The sequence below is a fragment of the Meriones unguiculatus genome, chromosome 3 (assembly GCF_030254825.1).
Source record: "Meriones unguiculatus strain TT.TT164.6M chromosome 3, Bangor_MerUng_6.1, whole genome shotgun sequence".
Taxonomy (NCBI): Eukaryota; Metazoa; Chordata; class Mammalia; order Rodentia; family Muridae; genus Meriones; species Meriones unguiculatus.
The window spans coordinates 20,818,323-20,841,144 of NC_083351.1; the positions used below are offsets into that span (position 1 = coordinate 20,818,323).

General features: G+C 48.4%; 1 protein-coding gene and 1 non-coding gene across 20 annotated transcripts in view; both read right to left on the reverse strand.

The window, feature by feature from the left end:
- Positions 1–9,471: 9,471 nt before the first annotated feature.
- The window catches only part of Pum1 (pumilio RNA binding family member 1), a 114,255-nt gene continuing 100,904 nt past the window's right edge, over positions 9,472–22,822 (reverse strand). For all 19 annotated transcript variants that reach the window (XM_021636464.2, XM_060379455.1, XM_060379454.1 and 16 more), the window contains 5 exons: positions 20,861–20,998; positions 19,267–19,392; positions 17,587–17,708; positions 15,516–15,708; positions 9,472–11,259 (listed from right to left, as the gene is read on the reverse strand). In XM_021636464.2, coding sequence (XP_021492139.1) covers positions 11,128–11,259; positions 15,516–15,708; positions 17,587–17,708; positions 19,267–19,392; positions 20,861–20,998 — 711 coding nt within the window. In that variant the 3' untranslated portion in view covers positions 9,472–11,127. The remainder of the gene's footprint in view (positions 11,260–15,515; positions 15,709–17,586; positions 17,709–19,266; positions 19,393–20,860; positions 20,999–22,822) is intronic.
- LOC132653308 (small nucleolar RNA SNORD103/SNORD85) lies at positions 15,030–15,110 on the reverse strand. Its single transcript, XR_009591077.1, has one exon. It is a non-coding gene; the product is annotated as a small nucleolar RNA SNORD103/SNORD85 (small nucleolar RNA).

Genomic DNA, 22,822 nt, shown 5'->3' on the forward strand with positions numbered 1-22,822 from the left:
AATAATAAAAGTAAATCTTTTTTAAAAAAATAATAAAAATAAACATTGACACATTTTTTTTTTAAGATGGGGTTTTACATAGCCCAGGCTGACCTTGAACTTGCTACGTAGCTAAGGATGACCTTGAACGTCTGATCCTTCATCCCTCATCTCATCCAGTTTATCCTGTGCTGAGAATCAAACCCAGGGCTTGGTGCGCTCAGGGCATGTGCTCTACCAGCGGAGCCACATCTCCAGGCCCTCAAAACGTTCTTCTTAAATCAATCCCACTCCTGAGTGTTTTGGCATTTTGGAGCCATGATGTGTTGGAGGACAGGACAGGAAGAGACCGCCTTGCGGAGGGCTCAGGAGCTGGCTTTGGGACTAGCAAAGTTGGGAGCTGAGGGACTCTAGCTTTGGGGTAAGCAAGTGGTTGGGTCATTTCCTGGTGCTGACCATCATGAGCCGCGACACTCCCCTGTCTGAGCCTGTTTCCCAGTGGAGGGTGGAGAAGAGGATGGTGTGGGGTTCGCTTATTCGTTCAGCAGACACATGCTGAATGCCTCTCTGGACATGACACCACCCCCCCCCCGAGTGGCCGAGCAGACCAGGAGGACTGCTCCCAAAGGGCCATCAGGATCAAGAAGGAGACCCAAGGAGTCCAGGTCAACTGGCGAAAAGAAGACCTTGACAGCTGGAGCTGACCGAGATACCCACCGTGGGAGGCGAGCGAGGCTCAGAGAGTTCACAGGCGCCTACCAGGCTGCCAGGGAGCACGGCCCAGCCTTGCCTTCCTCAGTGCACAAACCCCCTTCCCCTGAGAGCCCGGCAGGAAACCTTGTGGGGAAATCTCTGTCCACGAGCGCCCCCTGCTGCTGATCACGGACACAGTCACAGACAGAGCTGAACGATACACATTCAGTCTCCGAACACACCGCTGCCCCGCTGGTCACACTCCCTACACCATGGGGTGTGTCCTTACCACACCCCAGAACACCGGGGTCTCCCCACCCAGACAGACCCCAGCAGCAGGCCGCCTGGCAAAGACTTCCTGACTCCCAAGAGGCAAGCTGTCCTGGCCACACCCACCCCACCTTCAACAGTCCTGTCTTTCCTGGAACTGGGAAAATCCAGATCCCCAATAGACAACAGCTGCAGGGCTCCCGCCAGTCCGCCTGCGCCCACTCTTCTCTAAGACATGGTGCCAGCCCCGTTTGTGTCAGAGCTGAGGAAGAACTGGGCAGGGTTTGGTGGTGGTGGTGGTGGTGGTTGGGTTTTTTGTTTGTTTGTTTGTTGTTGGGTTGTTTTTGTTTCTGTTTTGTTTTGTTTGTCAGCTTGACACAAGTGGAAAGAAGGAACCTCAATCGAGAAAGCACCTCCCTTGGCTAAGCCTGTAGGCAGATCTGCAGGGCGTTTTCTTGATTCCTGGTTGAAAATTCGGACGTGCCCAGCCCTCTGCAAGCAGTGAGATCCCTGGGCAGGTGGTCCTGGGGTGTATAAGAAAGCAGGCTGGGGGTGGAATGGTGGCTCAGTGATTAAGAGCACTGGCTGCTCCTCCAGAGGACCTGGGTTCGATTCCCAGCACCCACAAAGCAGCTGTAACCCGCAACTGACTGTAAATCCAATCCTTGGGGATCTGATGCCGTCTTCTGGCCTCCTTGGGCACACATGTCACACACAAACATACATTCAGGCAAAACACTCTTATACATGAAAATAAATAGATAAATATATTTAAGCTGGGCAGTGGCGGTACACACCTTTAATCCCAGCACTCAGGAGGCAGAGGCAGGTGGACTCCTGATTTGAGGCCTGCCTGGTCCAAAGGGCAAGCCCCAGGACAGCTAAGACTATATAGAGAAAACCCATCTCAAAGAAGAAAGAGGAAGGACAAAGAGCAGGCTGAGCAAGCCATGGGGAACAGTCAGTCAGCATCTTGCCTTTGCTGCAGTTCCTGCCTCCAGGTCCTGCCCTGACTTCCCTCAGTGACTGATCCGATAGCTGTAAGATGAAACAGACCCTTCCCTTCCCACATTGCTTTTGGCTGTTTTATCACAGCAATAGAAAGCCAACAAGGACGAGAATCTAGTTACCACCCAAGCTGTCCCGTGGGAGCCAAGCTCTCAGCCTCTGCTCCAACCTCAGCCTGTGTTGGGAAGGGTTTGATGAGTGAATCCAAGAGTCATGGAGGGAACCACACGCTACACCAGGAACAGCCTAGCCCCCAGATGATCCCCACCAGCTGGCTGAGTTGCATCTCCCCAAACCTTTACACCCCCGTGAAACTGTCTCCAACTAGGGGAGCCCCAAAAACGAGTTGAAGGAAGTGTCATCAGCACCCTAGACCTGATTCAGGAGCTCTTATCTCTCCGCTTGCCTCCCTCCCCAGGAGGTTTGGCTAAATAGAACCCAATAGTCCTGGGGAGTGGGAAAAGCTGAGATTGTGGGGGCAGCTCATTGCCAAGCCTTGGCCGGGCACCTGTTCTCTTGGACTCCTGCCAGGCCTGGTGCTGTGAGAAACTGGGGGCTCAGAGGGCAGTAACTTAACTTCTGGTTTCCTTGGCAGGAAGCAGGTGAGGCATGATTTGAACCAGAAATCTTGACCCAGCTCTTAAAAAAAAAAAAGGTATCTATGGTTTAAGTATGTGTATGTGGGAGGGTGCTCGCGTGAAGGAGCTCTTAGAAGCCAGAAGAAGGCGTCAGACCCTGGAGGTAGAGGTATAGGCCACTGAATGTGACTGCTGGGACCCAAACTCGGGGCCTCTGGAAACACAGCAAGTTCGTTTAGCTGCTCGACCATCTCTACAGCCAAACAAAACAAAACAAACGACAAAATAGATAGATAGATAGATAGATAGATAGATAGATAGATAGATAGATAGATAGACAGATACAGTCTCACTATGTAACCCAGGCTGGCCTGGAATTCTTTAAGTAGACCAGGCTATCCTTGAGCCAGCAGAGATCTGTCCGACTGTCTCTGAGTGCTGGGGTTAAAGGCGTGTGCCACCATTACAGACCCTGGCTTGTAACCTCTGTGCAAGGTGGTCACCTTGGGACCAGGGGACCCTCACAAGCCTCTCTTGCATTTTCAGCCCCTCCCTTCTCCCACTCCAATTTCTGTTTTGTCCAAAGAGTCCGGATGGAGGCCAGCAACAAGATTTGCTTCTGGGAAAGTCTTGATGACACAACGCTGGGGAGTCCGTGACCCTCCAAATGTAGGAACTGAAACAGGGTCCTGGCAGGATCACCAGACACAGAGGAACCAGGACCATCTTTGCGGAACTTGGAGAGGCTCAGAGGTCATCCTTTGCCCTCATGTGGAAAGCCAGCATAGGAAGCAGCTGTTGGCCACAGTGCCCAACCATCCCTCAGGGCCCATGGGTGTGTGGAGGGAGGAGAAGTCAGTCTGGGCTTTGTGTCTGGGATGGGCCAGAAGAAGCCTCAAGACAGGTCCCTTTGGCAGAACTGCCAGGGGGGGCTGCTAGAAGGCAGATGAGGGAGGCTTCTGGGCCAGCCTGCCCCTAGGAAGGAAAGGGGAGAAGGTGGGCCTGGCTCTGTGAGCTGCCCAGAGTGTCCAGCGCTGCCCTAAGGTACCCATATATGGTACCGAGAGGAGGGCCTTGAATAGGGGGCTGTGCAAGTGATGGGCTTGGGGCTACAGCCATCTTGTTGCTACAGCCACTTGACTCTGAATTCGGGCCCAGCCTGTTGTTAGGATGAGGCTACCCCCCTGAGGAAATCTAGGAAGGCTTCCTAGCAGTGGCATCCGCTGGGTGGCTTGGGGCAGGCAAGTGCTGGGGAAGGAGTGCTCTGAAGCAGCTTGGAGCGTGGCCCAGAGCTTTGTCCTGCATTCTGATTTAGACTGGGCCCTGTTGTTCCACTTCCCTGAGAGAGGTACAGAAGGGCCTGTTTATCCCAGAGAGGACTCAACAGCCCACAGAATGCCTCCCCATCCCAGCCCAGCTTGAGGTGACCCATGAGCCCTGCTGACTCAAATGTAGTTGCACCTTCAGAAAGCCATCAGTACAGGTGGCCTCCCCTCCATGTCTGGGGGCAGCTACCCTACTGGCATGGGAGTGTCACCCAGCTCCAGGGTACTTTCCAACTTATATTAACTCAGAGAGTTACAGGCACCATCTCCCGAGGGTGTCATGACGCCATCGCAACTCGGCTTCCTGATGCCAACTGTCATGTCCAAACTGGAGAAGAGCAGCTCCCTTTGCCCTACCCAGGCAATGTCACCTGCCCATTTCACACCGAGAAAGGAGAGGAGTAGGAAGTGAGGGGGCAGATAGGAAGTGGGGTGACAGGTCCAATGCTCTACAGTCTATGGGTGAGCTGGGATACTCCACACGCTGGGGTCTTCTCCCAGACTATCTGATAGCCTAGTCCACATCTCTCTAGCTGCCCCGATTTTTGTTTGTTTGTTTGTTTGTTTGTTTTAAGACAAGGTTTCTCTGTGTATAGCCTTGACGTCCTGGACTAGCTTTCTAGACGAGGCTGCTTGTCATAGAGCTCTACTTGTCTCTACCTCCCTGAGTGCTGGGATTACAGGTGTGTGCCGCCTCACCCAGCTCCATTGTAAACTCTTAGGACCTGGTCTCCTCTGCCCCAAGACCCTGAGGGAACCTAAGCCTAGACTCCCCTGGGCTCACACCTGCCCTCCTTCCTGTGCTGGGGACCCAAGGACTGGGGAAGGAGAGAAGAGGGCAGGGAGAGGGGGAAGGGAGAGATGAGGGCAGGAGGAAGACGGTGGGAAAGGAAAGGGCAGAGGGCGGGACTAAGCAGGACAGAAGGGGCAGACGTGGAGGGGAAAAGAGGAAAGGGAGGATGGGAAGGGGAAGGGAGAGAGAAGGGCGTTGCCTCAGAAGCCTCTCCATAGCACACCCAGGTTTGTGGGGACAAACTGCACATTTAAAGTCGTTTTCCCGGAAGAAAAAAAAAACAAAACCAAAACTTCCTAAAAATACTTTTCCTTCTCAGCCCGCCTTGAAACTGGAGCTGAGGGCTGGGAATCCAGGCTGCACGGCCTGACCGTTGGCCCATGCTCTCCCAGCACAGCTGTTGTTGGGGTTAATGGACCTTAGATTCGGGGTCTTGGGAAACTGGCATCCAGCCTCACCACTGTCGAGCCACAGCTCTGGGTGAGGCAGAAACCTCCGGCTGTCGTGGGCCCGCCGGGAGGCAGTAACTTGTAGCCTTCAAGTTGGGGCTGTCCCTGCTCTGTCTCCAGCCGACTGTGTCCCCCTTGCCTAGGTGGGAGTCGGCAGGGGGACCTGGCAATCTACTTCCTGATACTCGGAATTCAAGGGGTGGCACAGAGGTGGCCCCTACCGCCCACCGCAGCCAGCTGGCCAGCTGTTTGGAAGTCGCTCTTTGCCTGAAACCGAGAGACAAGCCTCTGGGGATCAGGGAGTGAGCAGCCGGGGTGGGCGGCTATGAGGCAGGGTCTTTCCCGGGTGTCCGGAGGCTCTGCCCACAGTTAAGTGCCAGGTGCCACTCCCACATGAAATCCAGCCAGCAGGGCGGGCGCTGTCTGAATGTCCCCAGAGCTACAGTGGCACCTGCGACCTAACTTCAAAAGCCAAGTCATCCTTTCAGGCCGCCCTACGGTGGGCTGCGGTCCTAGGCTCTCGCCACCCGGCAGAGCTCCGCTTTCTTGCTTAAGCATCCTAGTTTTGGAGACACATCCAATCACCCGAGCAGAGAATCCGAGCGCCTCAGCGCAGCAAGGGAAATGAAAGGCAGGGCTCGCTTCCAGCTGTGTGCCCAGCTGTGGGTCGGGGGCTCCCACGTGCCCAGTGAAGTTGTTTGTGCCCTCCTATTTTATACAGGAGGCGGCGGAGGACCAAGGGTCAGGTGGCTTACGGAGCTGCCCAGAAACCCATGGAGCTGGGCGGGCTACGAAAGCTCCCCATTAACGCAAACCCAAGAGTCGACTGGGGTCTAGATCCCCAAAGGCTACCTTGAAGCTGGGGGTGCCCCACCACTGCCTGACCTCACCAGGTGACAAGACGGGAAATGGAGGCCCCCCAAAAAAGGCAAAAGCTCCACAAGGATCATATACCAAATCAGAACGACTGGATCTGAGCCAGATGTGTGAGCTCAAGTTCCCACCCCGAGACAGTGAAGGTCTGGCCATGCGCACTAGGGAATCCTGGGGAGGAGTGAAGAAACGAACCTGTTTCCAGACCCTGAAAGCCAGACCTTAGTGCTTCCTTTAGGTAATAGCGCCCTCGTGTGGCCAAAGCTGATAACTACGGGAAGTCACACGTTCTGACTTGAATTTTTTTTTTCGTGTTTTATTTTTTATTTATTCATTTTACATCCCAGTCGTAGACACCTCTCTCCTTTTCTTCTAGTCCCACCCTCCCTCCCTTTTCCCTCATCCCCCCTCCAGCAGCTCGGTCCTCATATGTGCGTCCTAGTAAGGGGGGCTCCCCCAACTCCGACATGGACTTTGTCACTTTCCCCTGGCAGGACGACCTCACAAGGCCACAGGGGAAAAGGATGCACTCAGTCCTGATGTGACTTTACTGATATGCTGGAGTGGGTAGGTAGTGGGGGCCTCAACTTCTCTGACTTGAATTCTTTTCTGAAACTTTTTTTTTAATTTAAATTTTATATGTGGGTCTTTTGTCTGCATTTCTTTCCATGCACTACGACCGCATGATTCCCGAAGAGCATCATATTCCCTGGGCCTGGAGTTAGGGCTGGGCCTGAGGTGCTATGTGAATGCTGGAAATGGAACCCAGGTCTTCTGCCGTGTGTATGTGTGTCTATGAGGTCCAGGAGAAGGCTTCAGATACCATGAAAATGGAATTACAGGCAATTATGAGTCTCCTCACTTGGATGCCGAGACTGAACAGGTTCTCTGGAAGAGCAGTATGTGCTCCTAACCGCTGAGAGATGTCTCCAACCCCAGGAATTCGCTTTTTTACATTGTGTGTTCATGTATGTATGTGTGGGGCATGCCTGTTCCACAGCGTACATGTATATGTCAAAAGTGAACTCATGGGAGTCAGTTCTCTTCCTTCCACCCTGTGGGTTTCGGGGCTTAAACTCAGTCATCAGTGATGGCGGCACCTTCACCCTCGCTGGGCCATCCCACTCGCCTTTCTGCAACTGCTAAGCCACACAGGCAGAACAAATGTCAACAGAGCACTGGATCCGGGGAGTCAGGAGACCTGGCTCAGCTCTCAATGCCCCACCACACCGGAGTTTCCTCTCTTCCGCACCGCGGCCCGTCACATCTGTACTCCCTTCCTCCTGGTTGTCACAGGATGAGGGGCGGACAGCCTGCAGTCCAGCTGGCTCCATCAAACTGCAGGAGGAAGATCTTAAGTGTCACATTAGAGCGTGGGATGACTTCAGCCTTCACATCTGAACTGGGCATGCCCTTCTGGTGGCGGCAGGACTGGTGTCCAGTGAAACACACTGGACAGACCTTTTTGCTTAGTAACAGGTTTCTTCTCCTTGGGTTTGTTGTTTACTTAAGACAGACCTCAGGCTGGGAGATGGCTCTGGCGGACAGAGCTTGCCACCCAACTGTGAGAAAGTGACTTCCTTCAAGGCCCTAGAGCGGACATAAAACCAGATGTCCCTACCATGTACCTGAGAAACGCCAGAAGCTCCTAGGTCAACTAGTACATATAGCAATGAAGAACAAAGGACAGACAGGCAGAGGTTGTCCTCTGTCCCCAGCCTGTGCTGTAGACTATGCATCCCTCCAAACCTTCCCTAACAGTCTCATGCAGTCACCGGCCTGTTTGGCTCTCCACCCGCTTAGGGGTGGGGGGACAAGCTTGCCAGCCCCTAAGATAGTTCAGGCTCTGGGCATAGCTGCCAAGTGAGTGCGGGAAGGACAGGCTCTGTCCACAAGCTATGAGGACAAAGTCTCCTACAGTAAATACAGGAAATGCAAGTGCTGCTTGTTAAATAATGCGCTGGGCACTATTCAGTTACACAATCTCAATCTCCAAGCCCCTTTAGAAGGCGTAGTATTCAGGTAGTTTTCCTCTTTTACAGAGAATTGAGTCTCAGGGGCATGGGAGGATTAAATGCAGCATTTAATCCTGACTCCAAAGATTCCTCAAGCATGCACGGTTTGAAATTAGGGGTTATCCCATCCCCATCGGGGGTTCCACACACTGAGACTATAAAAGGAAGAACCCAAACCAAGCAAACACAAGGAAAAGTAAAGAGGCCAGGAGGGAAATGAGAGCCCTGTGCTGTCCAGCAAAGCAGGCCCCAGGCACTGGCCCACCTTTCCCAGAAACAGACCCTCAGCACATACCTGCTCTGGGAGGTCACGTTAGCAAAAACAAGGCCAGGGTGTGGCCCAACTCCTGCTGTCCAAGCAGAATCAGGCCCTCAACTGCAAAAGTATGTTCCCCTTTTCCAACCTCAAGCCCCAGACCTGAGGGCTAGCTGGCAAACACGAACAGCTCCAAAGGCCCCTACACTGGGGAAAGGGCCAGGTGAAATTCCAGGTGTGGCTTCCTATCTGGCCTTTGACAAAGGTGACACCTGACAGACAGCTGGATGGAAGAAGAGTAGGCATCCTGGGGACAGGAGCCGCTGCCGTGAGCCTGAAGAGGTCCTTGATCGTGCGTCAGCAGAGCAAGCACTCCCAGGGAAGCCTTTTATGTGTGTGTGCCTGTGTGTCAGGACACTGGCCACAATCCAGGATCAGAAAAGACACATCTCCAGGTCAAAAATGCCCAAGTCCAAAATGAAGACCCTGGAGGATGGGCAGCAGGACACAGCCATGGAGCCAGGTTTGCGGAAGAGGCCTAGGAGACCCACACTGGAGGATTTCCAAGTGGCTGAGTACTGGCAGCAGTGAAATCTTTCCTTCCTTCTCTCTCTTGGTTTTTGAGACAGGGTCTCTTGTCTCCAGGAGGCTCATGAAACTCAGGAGGTGAACAAAAGCTCACACTAAGGGACGCAGACACTCAAGATTCTCAAGCTATCACCCCAGTTTTTGTGGAGCTGATTATATGCTCTGCAGAGAGCTCTGGGGCTACAGCTATGGTGGGGTGGGGGGGCTGCTTCATGATAATTCGGCTGTTTTTGAGTCATTCCTGCTCTGGCAGGGAATGACTTAACCCACACTCCTTAGTGACCCGATTAAAATACACACACACACACACACACACACACACACACACACTGGTTCACTAAGTTGGATTCTGATGCAGTCGTTACTTGGGCTTTCAGAGGTTCCCTTCACTGGGATGAGTAAATAGGGGTGTGTTTGTGTCTTTCCAGGAAAAGCCCATCATGGAACATTGGGAAACCAGGCTTTTCACAAAGCAAACTGAACTTAACCTCGGGTAAAATTAAGTCTTGGAAGCCATCAGCTCGATACTCCAGCCACTCCACTATTCCAGCCTTCCGCTCCATCTCAGAGGCGGCGGAGACGTCCAAGCTGGAGCGGGGCTCAGCTGAGCAGGTGTGGACACCGATAGCAATACAAACAGCAAGTTCAGATTCCAAAGTTCTGTATTTTTTCAAAATAAAGATCACACATTGTTTAGAGACAATCTACACAAGAGTTACAAAAAATAGTTGCCCAGGCATAAGCATACACAGGTTTGTTAATTATACACATATGGTTACAAGTGTGCTTGCAAAAAGTTCATTGGAAATATACACGAGGCTCTGGAAATGTACACCGTGTAGTGTTACAGTCTATATTCAAACGGGGATTGACAGTATGTTACATTCACTTACAAGTAGACAAAATGCAAAATACAGCTCATCTGTACAAAACGGAGGGTGAGTCACTTTACAAGGGGAGGCGCTGAGCGGGGGAAGGGGCAGGCGAAACTTCTGCACATCCTTTTCTGACTGTCACAAAATAAGCAAAACATTACTTTTTTTTAGGATAAAAAAAAAAGAACACTAGTGTGAACTGAATCGTCTGAATTAACATTTAGAAAGGCTCTCACTACCGTCTTGACTAGCTGACAAATAAACCAAGCTACTTTTTTTTTTCATTTTAAACATTAACTAGGCTGTATAAAGAACATTTATTCCTTCAAAAGAAAAAAAAATTACTTCTGGTTGAAATTACAATTTACAATATACAACACTATCTTCTACGACCATAAAAGGTGAGATATACACTGAGTGCACGGGGCTGGCTGATTCTTTTCTTACCAAAAAACGTGTTCATGTTGATTCAAACTTCTCCACATTTACATTACAGGTATACAAATGTACAATTGTACAATCAAAAGTATGTCCGACTACTAGGGTACATTATAGATACAGATTAGACATCAAAACAGGAAAATACTACAAATCCGTATATATGCAAAGTCTACACAAGTATACACTATGTATCTATAGAAGCGAGGCCAGGAGCAGGGCTAGGTTTTCTCTCATGCTAGATAATCAGATTCTGCTGCCCAGCGCTCACAGAAAGCAGCCCATAGGCAGCACACGGCCCTGGCACTGGCCTCGGTGCTCCCACTCCTCCTGGATCTGCAGCCACCACCTTCCTCAGCATGAGATCACCTCCAAAACAGAGCGTCGTGAACTGTGTCACAGGCTGACGCTTTATCAACTCTGAAACATTCCCATTTCATATATGTATATATGTATATATATATATATATTTTATAAACAGTGTTAAATGCCATTTTGGGGTCATTTAACTAAAATTCAAATTTCTCAGGTTTTTTTTTGTTTGTTTTTTAATAAAATGAGGAGGTGGGGTAGAGCTATTTGCAAAACTTGCCATAAGGCAAATGAGTTAAAAACCTTTTTTTGTCTTTTTTTTTTAAACTTTTTTTGTTAAACCAACCACCCTGAAAGTGTCCACATGTGGAATATAGCTACAACATTGAGCAAAGCATGTGGCCTCCCATGTACACTGATTACCTATGTACAAGTTCCTATACACCAGTAAACAGCAGGGCAATTAGTCAATTAAAAAAAATAAGTAGTACATGTTATGTGTAATAAAATTAAATTTACAAAGGCCTTTCCACAAGTGGATCTGATTCCTTTTTGGAGGAGGGAGTGATCCCGGAGCAACCGGTGCCCACTTCTGACTCTACGCTGGGCATTTCTGGTTGCTGGTTGGATCTGCCAGGGTCAGTGAGGTCAGCGGGACTGGGATGGGTGCACTGCTCAGATGATGCCATTAGGGGGACCACAAATGGGCCCCAAGTCCACGCCATTCTTCATGTAGTACTTCTCCAGCTTGGCCAGGATGTGCTTGCCATAGGTGTACTTCCGAAGAGTTGCGATGTGTGGCCGGATCTGGAGAGGACAGTGTGTGTTACACTTGCCAAAGAGGTCTGAGGGGTCTCCAGCACCTTCCCAGAAACAGACTATACGGTGCACACATTTCACTGCTAGCAAGCCGTAAGGTAAAGACAGGAACTCTTGCCCTAAGCACTGACACAGGGAGCGCACCCAGTAGAGAACAGCATGTGTCAGACAGCTACACAGCACCTGCCCACAGACACACAGAAAGCCAGGCTGTCCTGGCAGTTGGGATTTCCTTTGGGGAACCATCTGCCTGAACTCACCACCTGAACCCTACCTCTCCAGGGCAAGGACTACCTCCACCTAACAGTGACCTACTGTGCTGGCCAGATTTTATGTCAACTCTACACAAGTCATTTTTGAAGAGGAAACCTCAACTGAGAAAATGCTCCCGCGATTGGCTTTGTGGGCAAGCCTGTGACATATTTTCCTAGTTGATGGCTACTGTGGGAGGGCCCAGCCCACGTGAGTGGTGCCACCTGTGTGCTGGTGGCACCAGGTACTGTAAGAAAGCAGGCTGAGCAAATTACTCAGGAGCAAGCCAACAGGCAGCACTCCTCCGTCCTGCCCTGACATCCCTGGATGATGGAAAAACTTGTAAGATGAAATAAAATCCTTTCCTCCTCAAGCTGCTTTTGGTTATAATCTTTTTACCACAGCAACAGAAACCCTAAGACAGAAGTTGGCACCAGATCAGGGGAAATGCTGTGACAGATAGGATGTTTTAGGGAGGATTGTGGTTGCACCTCAAGTTTGGGCTGGGAAAGCAATTGTGTGTTCAGCTCAGCGAACTGTGGGAGCTTGAAGAGACTGTTGCAAGCAGTAGAGGCAATAACGTCTGGTTTGTGAGGCTTCAGAGGGAAGCAAAGTCGCTACCAGGGCTCTGAGTGATATTCTGAATTAATCACTAAAGTGAAACCTTTGCTTTGCTAGTACAGTTGATACTGGTTAGCTGGGCTGTGATTTTAAAGAGAGACCAGCATCAGTGAAGCAAATCTCCTGAAAGTTTATTTCCTCAGGGTCAGCAGCTGTAGTCCAGAAAGGGCTAAGGGGGTAACGCCTCATGCTACAGCCAACCTTGATAATGTGTAGGAGACTCTTCCAGGTAGAACCGGATTTGAAAGGGTCATGAAAAGAAACTGAAGCTTAGAACCGTGAGAGGGTAGGACAGTCCACCGATGAAGGTGCAACCTCAGTGGCAGTAGAAGGCCCAAGACTGAGGGAGTCATCAGAGAAGTTGAGGCGTGGTACCAACATGGCAGGGTCAGAACCCCTGAAGAGTACCTGGAGAGGTGATTAGTGAAAGTGGAGCCCAATAAGAGACCCCAGCGTTGAGGATGAGTGCCAGGTCGGCAGCGGCTGTGCAGTGGGGAAGCCTAAGCGAAGGAGACAAGCTGCATGTGGTGGTCCAAGCCCAGAGGGAGCACAAAAGATCCTGGGTGAATGCCACAAGCCTGACGCTGAGCTTTACACTGCTAGACTTTGGTTTTGCTTTGAGTAACTGTACCCGACTTCTTCCTTCTTGAAATAAGAAAGGATTTAACTTATTTTGATTTTATAGGAGCCCACTTTAGAATTTTGGACAAATTTTGGAACGTGAGGAACTATGGATATTTTAGAGGCTTCAACTTTGAAAGAGACTTTGGATATTTTAAAGTATTTGTAAAGGCTGCAAGGCTTTTAAAGGTTGAAATATTTTATAGTATTAATGAGATCTTGGGGGGTGAAAAGTTAAAGTAATATGACTGTGTCAATCTGACAAGGGTCGACTATACTGGCTAGTTTTTAGTATAAACTTGATACAAGCTAGTGTTATTCTAGAAGATGGAACCTTGACTGAGAAAATGCCCCACCGGATTGGCCTGTGGCGCATTTTGTTGATTGATGAATGATGAAAGAAGGGCCAGCCCACTTCAGTGGTACCCACCCCTGGATAGATGCTCCTGGGCGCAATAAGCCGTCAGAGCAAGCCAAGCCAGCAAGCTGCGTCCCTCCACCACCTCTTTATCAGTCACTGCCTCTAGGCTCCTGCTTTGAGTCTTCCCCAAAGTCTTCCTTTAATAATTGAATAGACCGAGAATTTTTGAAGATGAAATAACCCTTTTCCTTCCCAAACTGCTTGTGGCCACTGTGTTTTATCACAGCAATGAAAACTGTAATTAAAATACCAATAAATAAATAGAAAAAGAAATAAAGAGGACACTGTACCAATGCAGATGAGGGAAATAAAAGAGTGTTTCTGTCTTTCAGCCAAAGATAAACTAGGGATAATAAATAGTACAGGTATCTCAACCCAGAAACGCACTCTTCCAAAATTGATGACAGCTCTGGAACCAGTCACCCCATCCCGCTTACCCTGCACCTTACTCCTCCTCCACCCTGAGCTCTGGTCACCCCTGTGAGCATCATCTTGTATCGCTGCCCTGGTCCTGGTCCTGTGTGCCCAGGTGAGAAGAGACCCCACGTGGAGCTTAGAGGTATGCTCCAGTGCTGACTCCTTCCGCTCAGGTAGCCATCAGAAGGTGGGGGAGGGGCAGTTTAACTGTGTCCCACCCAAGCTCACACTGCACACACACCTCACAGGGCATCACTCCAGGAGTCAGGTGGTGGCCCACCTTGAAGCTCACAGGGTCAGCAGTTAGTCTGTTCAGCTGCAAGCGCAAAGCAAGGAAGGGGCAATGAGCTCTATAAGCTGCTGGAGCCCACACAGAACACAGGCCAGGAAACAGCACACCTCCATCCTGGCACCTATAGGGCAGTGGCTGCTAACAAACTGTCCTGGGTTCTACGTAGCATTCTACACACTCTCCCAAGCTTGCCTGTCCAAAGGCACTGCACACCGGGGCATGGTAAGGACCCAGTTCTCAACAAGGGGTTTGCTTTAGATAATCACCCCAAGACACACACACGCACGCACGCACACAAAATTTGGCCTTTATACTTCTTAACCTCCACACTCCTCTTCTCTCTCTCCACAGCCCACCATTTTAACCTGACTAGTAAGACATGAAATCGGATCTCCCACATGGCCCTAGCTGTGGGCAAGCAGTTCCCAGCCCTCCCTACCTCTTGGTCCTAACTGCCACTAACCAATTCTTTTCAGTCAGAAAAATGCTACCAGCTTTGAGCTCAGCTGTTTTCACGGCTTCCCCTGCTCCAAGTTACAGTTGTGGCACATCAGTAGGACAAATACTTAAAGCATAGTCCTGGGCCTGAATGATGCTCCCTGGATAGAAGTACTTGCCACCAAGCCTGACAACCTGAGTTCCATCCTCAGAGTCCACACGGTGGAAAGAAAGCAAGTAAGCTGTTCTTTGACTTTCCCATGCATGCCAAAGCACACACATACAGTAAAAATAAAAGAATCTCCTTTCTGATAACCAAGTCTTCATGACTGCATGCTCTTTCTGGAAAGCTGTACTCCATGTCCTTCCTTCAAGGGCCCTCCTCCTACCCACACACTGTAAACAGCACTCGACCACACTCTATTCTCAGCCCTTCCTATTCCCGCCTTTGCTGTGCCTATGTGCACACTCCCTCAGTGAGCATCAAGACAACTGTTTAGGGGAGCTGGCTACAGTCACAGGCTTAGTACTGTGCTGCCAACTACTACATATACCAGCCCTGTTTCACAACACCATCACACACCAACATGGTGTGACACTCAGCCCCAAGTGCCCTGGGCTCCACCAGCCTTCACCTGCCACCACCTGCACACTGGCTGCTGTGGAGTGGGTCTGAATCAGAGCTGAGGGCTCCTGTCTGGCTCAGAACGAGTCCATAACAGATTCTCATCATCAAACTTTGTCCTCAGTGAGGGCAAGTGGGTCATCACCGCCAGACAACAGCAACCCCTCCACTGAGAAGGCTGAGGGAGGCTCAGAGCACCAAGGCTGAGGAGCTGTGGGCCAGAGGCCTTGACACCACTGGGCACAAATAGCTGTGGTGTGCCTTCCCCACCTGTGGGCCTCTTGGGCGACTCCTCTCCCAACTCCTCCTCACAGCAGCTAACTGTTCAGGCCTCTATGAAAAAAAGGGGGGAAGGGGAATCCCAGAAACAAGGTTCCCACACTGTGAGTTAAGGAGAGGAGTGGCAAACATGAAATGGCCATAGTGACTCTACACAGTAGGCGGGGAGAACACAGACAAGAGCTACAAACACAAAGAGAGCCAATGTCTGCCATCTCTCTGGGCCATCTGGTTGGTCCTTTGCCTATTCTGGCTGAGCTGGTTATCAATCTGCTTACCTTGTGCATGACAATCTTCCGCTGACCAGGCTCAGCCACATCAATCATCTTCTGGACCACATAGTTGGCATACTGATCCTTCATCATGGTGTATAAGGCACTGTGAGGTCCGTCATTCATGGTGCATACCTCATCAATGAGCACAGCACGCTCTGTACGTGAGGCATGAGTGACACACTTCTCCACAACATTGCTGCCATAAGACAAATTGGGAAGAACTACCTTAATCAGGACAGCCGCTGAGTGGACAGTACATAAGGGAACTTATTTCCCCAGCAGTGTCTGGCTTTGTAAGATTCCCCTTTTGACCTGAAACACTGGGGTGTCTATAGAGTATCCAGAGGGGCCCTGATCTGCTGACAGGTGACAGTAATGAGCATGAGAAGCAAGCAGACTGACACACAAGGTTGGCAGCAGAGCTTTCTAACAGCTCAGCTACTTACTATTTCACCACATACCAAGACTTACGATGCTGTCCTTGCACCTGTGAGCTCAGGCTTGGCAACAAGACTCTTTCTTGTCACACCTCCCATGACACAGACACTGGGGCCTGACAGCAGTTCTGGGATTAGTGAGGGAACTTCAAATTGTGACAAATCACTTTTGGCTGCTCAGAGGCACAGAGGCCGTTATGAGCATGAAACACCTCATCTTGGAAAGGAGTGGTTCCAACTAAGGCATAGTTTTCTAACATTAAATGACTCACTGCCAGGATGGTGACTAGTTACCAAGCAGGGTGATTCCTCACATAGATTGTCTGCCTTTATTAGGGGATATGCACCCTCACCTTAGCTCCATGGGCACAAAGCTGTGCATGTCAACAGTAGAGCATGCTATGTGGACTGCTGTCACACTGAACCCAAGACCCAGCAATCAGTAAATGGATGGAGTTGGAAACTGAGGTTGTGCAAAGGGTTCAAAAAGGAGAAGAGCTCTGGGTCCCAGAGCCTTAAGGAGAAAAGGCTTAAGAGGCAACGCCTATGTAAGGTAGCCAGGTTCAGTAAGCACAACTGCAAAAGGTCTAAGCTCCACATGGGCACCACACACAATTTTAAAAAATATTATTTTTTAAAGATCTCACTAATTAAAAGTGAATATTAGAAACTGGGCGAGTTGGTACATGCCTGTAATCCCAGCACTAAGGGAGACAGAGGCAGGCAGATCTCTGAGTGGTCTAGGCCAGCCTGGTCTACAAAGCAAGTCCAGGACAGCCAAAACTACACAAAGAAAGCCTGTCTCAAAAAAACAAATCAATTTTAGGGGGCTGGAGAGATGGCTCAGATGTTAAAGAGCACAGGCTGTTCTTCCAAAGGTCCTGAGTACAATTCCCAGCATGGTGGCTCATTACCATGAGATCCGGTGCCCTCTTTCTGGCATACAGGTGTTCATGCAGTGAGAATACTGTACAAATAATAAATAAATCTTTTAAAAACAATGAATATTAACGAACACTGGCAAACATGAGCCATACTATCTGTCTAGCAAGTCACACAAAAACACCAGACAAGAAAATACTGGAAAAACAAGCTGTACTATGAGCAGTGAGGAAAAATTAATTTGCTCAAAAGACTACCGGGCTAAGGCATGGGAGGCTATGATTTCCCAAACTTGACACTCCGAAGACTGGCCAGATCTGACAAACTGCCCCTTCTCAGGCAAAAGATGAGTAGAAAACATCTCACAATGCCCACCTAATGTAGGAAACATACAGGCGATCAAAGTACAGTGCTTTAGAAACAGCCCCCAGATTTCAGTGGATGTTCCACAGGAGTAGAAAGAGCATTTAAGGAATGTCTTTGCAGTTATACTTGATATAACACTTGACTTTTAAAGTAGGCAATACATTAAAACAAAAAGAAAACATTAAAGAATAGTTGATTCTCAGAATTGTAAGATGGAAAAAAGAGAGCCAATTCCCCGAGCTGTCCTCAGAATTCCACATGTGCACCGCGCTGCAGTGGACACAGGCCCCCACACACGCACACGCAAAACAACAAATAACTAAATATAAGAATTTAGGGAAGATGCTACAGCTGAAGTGCGCCCCACCCTTGCTCCCCAAAGCACACACCTTGCAAATTTGTGCTGGCTCAGTACAAGCACATTGCCTCGGATCTCAGCTACAATTTTGCTTTTATCCTCAGGACGACCATGTTCCAGTACATGTTGGATTACATAATTTCCATACTGATCCTATTTGAGAAGCAACAAAACAAAGAAAATATAGGTAAGAAACAGTTCTGTGGATTCCACCTAATTAACATCTATCACTCTTGTGAAGCAGAGGAGTGGGGTAATGACCGAGCAGCAATGAAATTAAGCTGAATGTAAAGAAATCTAAAATGATTTTTTAAAATAATTTTTTATTGATTTTATTAGTTATAGTTTATTCACTTTGTATCCCAGCTGTAGCCCTCTCCCTCATTCCCTCCCAATCCTGTCCCCTCCTTCCCTCATCTCTTCATCTCCTCCCTGCCCCTCTCTAAGTCCACTGATGAGGGAGGTCCTTCTCCCCTTCCATCCGATCCTAGCTTATCAGGTCTCTTCAGGACTGGCTGCAACGTCCTCCTCTGTGGCCTAGCAAGGCTGCTCCTCCCTCGGGAGGGGGTCAAAGAGCCTGCCATTGAGTTCATGTCAGAGACAGTCCCTGTTCCCCTAACTAGGGAACCTACTTGGATACTGAGCTGCCATGGGCTATGTCCGAGCAGAGGTTCTATGTTATATCCATGCATGGTCCTTGGTTGGAGAAACAGTCTCAGAAAAGACCCCTGTGCCCAGATATGTTTAGTCCTTTTGGAGCTCCTGTCCTCTCCAGGTCATACTAACTCCCACTTCTTTCATATGATTCCCTGCACTCTGCCCAAGGTTCAGTTATGAGTCTCAGGATCTGCTTTGATAACACTGCTAGGTAGAGTCTTTCAGGGTCCTCTGTGGTAGGCTCCTGTCCTATTACTTGTTTTCTCCTAATTCCAATGTCCATCCCATTTGTCTTTCTAAGTGAGGATTGATCATCTTTCCCCAGGTCCTCTTGTTTATCTTCTTTAGGTGTACAGATTTTAGTATGTTTATCCTATCTTATAGGTCTAGTATCCACTTATAAGTGAGTATATACCATGTGTGTCTTTCTGCTTCTGGGATACCTCACTCAGGATGATCTTTTCTAGATCCCACCATTTGCCTGCAAATTTCATGATTTCCTTGTTTCTAAAATGATTTTTTAAAGAGACAGGTATTAACAGTTTTTTTCTCATTACAAAAGAAGAACACACTGTCACTAGACAACAGACTTTTTTCTTTATATATTTATGAGCCTACTTTCTGGCTAGGCTCTGCACAAATTACTAACTGCAAGTAGGGCTATAATTATTTTAGAATGGGGGAGGGAGTGTCTGGGGAATAAAGAACTGTTTTTCCCTAATAGAAGCTGCAAAAAGGTTTGCTTGCACCTTTCTATAGATTTGCATTCAACAAAACAGCCAGGGTTCATTATTTATCAGTAGCAGAAGCAAATACCAAAAGAAGAATAAACCAGTACACATGATTTGTGTGCCAATGGAGTGGAGAGCTAGTGCAGGGTCCTCTCCAAACTCACGGGCCAGGGCTTCTAATCATTGTCTATATTCATGGAACGCACATTCTCCAAAGATTTGAAGGACTTGATGACATGTTAATACTCTCTCCTAATAAGATACACACTCCAGTCTCACAGAAGCCCATTGGGCCACAGCTTCTCTTCTGGTGACAGAAGTACCTGCACAAGCTGCTCCGTGTGCTGGTGGAGCTCCTCCAGGATAGGCAGGGTCTGGTCAGGAAGACAGTGCTCTAGGATCCTCTGGATCACTCTGCAGCCGTAAGGGTGCGTAGACAAAGCAAACACCTGGAGCAGACACACACAAGAGTCACTTGAGTGCTGTTACCTCATTACCTCTCATGTTAAAAAACCACTGAGGTTGTTTTAGGAATTCATTTAAGTGTATAAATTACATGAAATGAACTTCTTTTCCAAGAAAGCTAAAATGAAATGGAAATAAGTAAAGGTCCAGAAAAATCCACTTAGTCAATAATCAAAAATGTCACCAGGCAGTGGTAGCACACACCTTTAATCCCAGCACTCAGGAGGCAAAGAGAGTTGGATGGATCTCTGAGTTCCAGGACAGCTAGGGATACACAGAGAAGCCCTGTTTCAAACACTGAAGAAAAGGGGGGAAAGTAGAGGGGGGAACGGGTGTGGTGGTGCATTCCTTTAGTCCCAGCACACTTAGCAGGCAGAGGCTGGTGCAGATCTACAGATCAGGGCAGCCTGATCTACAAATTCAGTTCCAGGATAGCTAGGGTTACACACACACACACACACACACACACACACACACTCCTGTCTGGAAACAGACACAAACCAACAAAATGGAATCAAAAGGAACAACCAATTGCCTTTCCAAAAGATAGGAAGAGAACAGGAGGAGAATACGGGCATGGCGGTCAGCACCTTTAATCTCAACACTCTGGATGCAGAAAGACAAAATCTGCTTCAGGGCAGCCTGGGCTACAGTCAAGATCCTGCCTGAAAAACAGCTTAGAGCTGGAGCTGGAGCTCACAGGTCGAGCACTCATCCAGCACAGTGATGCCTAACAAAAAGAAGCCCATACATAAAAAGTGGCAATTGAATCTAAAAGCTTCCATACAGACACACAGCTAGCTGTACCACTCCCTCAAAAAAGCACAAACTTTCTTTGTCTTACATTTTTACTAATTTAATGGCTTTTTAAAGTATTTATCTATGTGTACGTGTGACCATCACAGCCAGAAAGAGGTATCTAATTCCCTGGAGTAGTTACAGATAGTCATGAGTGGTCATGTAGGTGCTGGGAATGCAACTCAGGTCCCCTGCAAGAGTAACAAGTGCTCTTAATCACTGAGCCATCTCTCCAGCTCCAATACATCACCTCAGGGAACGAATGTTTCTCCTTCCCCTCCCCTGGAGAGGCTAAGGCAGAAACTCCCAGGAAGCCCTGGGCATTATGTGACCATCCAGTACAATTCAAACAATCATGCTCACCACACACACTCTCAAAAAGCTGTAAGCAAGGACACTTGGTCATTATTCAATCATGATTGGTAAGATTATATCTTAAATTTTTTATGTAACAAAAACTTTAAAAATAATAAGTACTCATGCGGGGGAGGGGATGTCTTTCAAATATTAAATGCATCTTGGCAGTTCTGTTGTAAATGGCAGACCCCAGAGAATAAAAGGAAGAGCCCTTGTAATATGGCCAGGTTGACAGCATGGCACAGGACTGAGCACAGAGTGAAGAGTAGGCTGACAACATAAACCTGAGTCACTTACCTGCCCCTTGAATGCATCGATGATAAACTGCAAAGACTGGGGCTGCACACATTCAATGCACTTCTGAACCACATGGTTGCCATTCTGGTCTTTCACACACTTCAGGACATGGCCATCTAGCTCCCGCACCATCTCATTCTATTGGAGACAAAGAAAGAAGGCACCACCAGAATCACAGCCAGCCAGCATCCGGACAGTCCCCACTCCCTACACCAAGCAGCAAGCACTGAACAGATCCATGACAAAGTCAATGGTAGCCAAGCAACAACACAGCAAGTGAGTGAAAGCAGGTGGGATCTAAAAAGTTAAACTTGGAAATGACATGTTGAGGCTCTAAACAGTAGCACCAGGCAAGTGTAGTGGCGCACACCTCTAACTCCAGGTCTTAGGGGCCGAGACAGGATTGGAATTGGTACCCAGCAACTTCTCAGCTAGCCTACACTACCTAGGAAGACCTATTTTTAAAACCATGCCAGGGTTTGGTGGTAAACATTGAGGAGGAAGCAAGATGATAAAGAGTTCAAGTCTGACCTGGGCTACATAAAACTCAAAACAAAACAAAACAAAACAAAAACATACACCCTACCATAGTCATCTTCAAACAAAAAAGGTCATGAAGTGCACAGAATTGACAAGATCATACAACTCATCACACTTGTATTCTGACAACCATGCAAGCTTGGATTATTAATTTACCCAGGTGAGAAAGAACGCCTAGAGCTGAGTGTGCTTTTGTTCCCTCCTAACAGATGACACATGCAGCACAGGAACAGACAAATAACAAAGCTTGTTCAAAAAGACCTAGACTGTCAGGCCTCACACCCAAGCAATAGGGCACCACAATGCAGCCTGTGTTTGCCAGGAAAGCACCTGTCAATTATACAATCTCAGCCACAGAAAAACTGATAGGTGAAGTCACACACATAAAACTATAGAAGTCATGTTTTAGCTATATAATTCTAGTACTGGAGAGGCTAAGGCAGGAGGGCTGCCTCAAATTCAAGGCCAGCTGTGGACATGCACAAGTTCCAGGTCTGCTGGGCCTACAGAGTAAAAGCCATCTCAAAACATCAAAACACACTAAATCTATAGACAGCCAGTGGTGGTGATGGAACATTCCTAGAGAAACTAAAGGTGACTGCTGGAGAACCCGAGAGGTTCAAGGTTAACCTACACATGCCAAGAACATGTCTCAGAGGGCTCCTTCCTTTGGTAGAGTCAAGAGAAACAGGGACAGACAAAAAGCAACAGAATATAAATTTCAGAGCTTTGACTCCCAGTATTGATGATTTGAGTGACAATGATTTTCTACCAAGGTGCATTGATTAAAGTCAGTAGGAATGGTTTTTCCAGTTCCTTAGTGATGTCTATGCAGTTAGGAGAGAGAAAGAGAAAGAAAAAGAGAAAGAGAGCAAGATCAGTCAGTGTATGTCTGGGTGTGTACTGGAACCAACTGAGATGTTGACTGGAGCCTTTTCCTGACACACCTTGCCTCACTTTTAGGTCACCTAAAAATGAAATGCCAAACCTGGCTGGCCGGGCATCTGTACCCCTATTTCCCTGGTTCTTCTATCTGTATTACTCTAAATTTCAGATAGAATGTCACCACTCATGAATAGTGAGTGGATTCCTGAGGTACTGACAGCAGAGCAACTAAAAATTATCATCTAATAGAAGACACTCATAATCACACTGGCTCAGTCCAAACGAGCATTTACTAACACAAGACAAGAGCCATTTCTTTTGCCTGGAACACATATTCATAGAAACGATAAACTTCATATTCTAAAATAAAAACTGTGATTCTACAACAAGTATATAATCCACAGCAGAAGAGTAGTGCAAACTCAGAACAAGAAACCAAAGAGAAACAGGGCCAGAAAAAGGAGAGATGAAAGAACTCTGCTTGGTGGCACAAGCTCATGATTGCAGCTTCTCAGGGGGCCAACCTAGGCAGGAGGC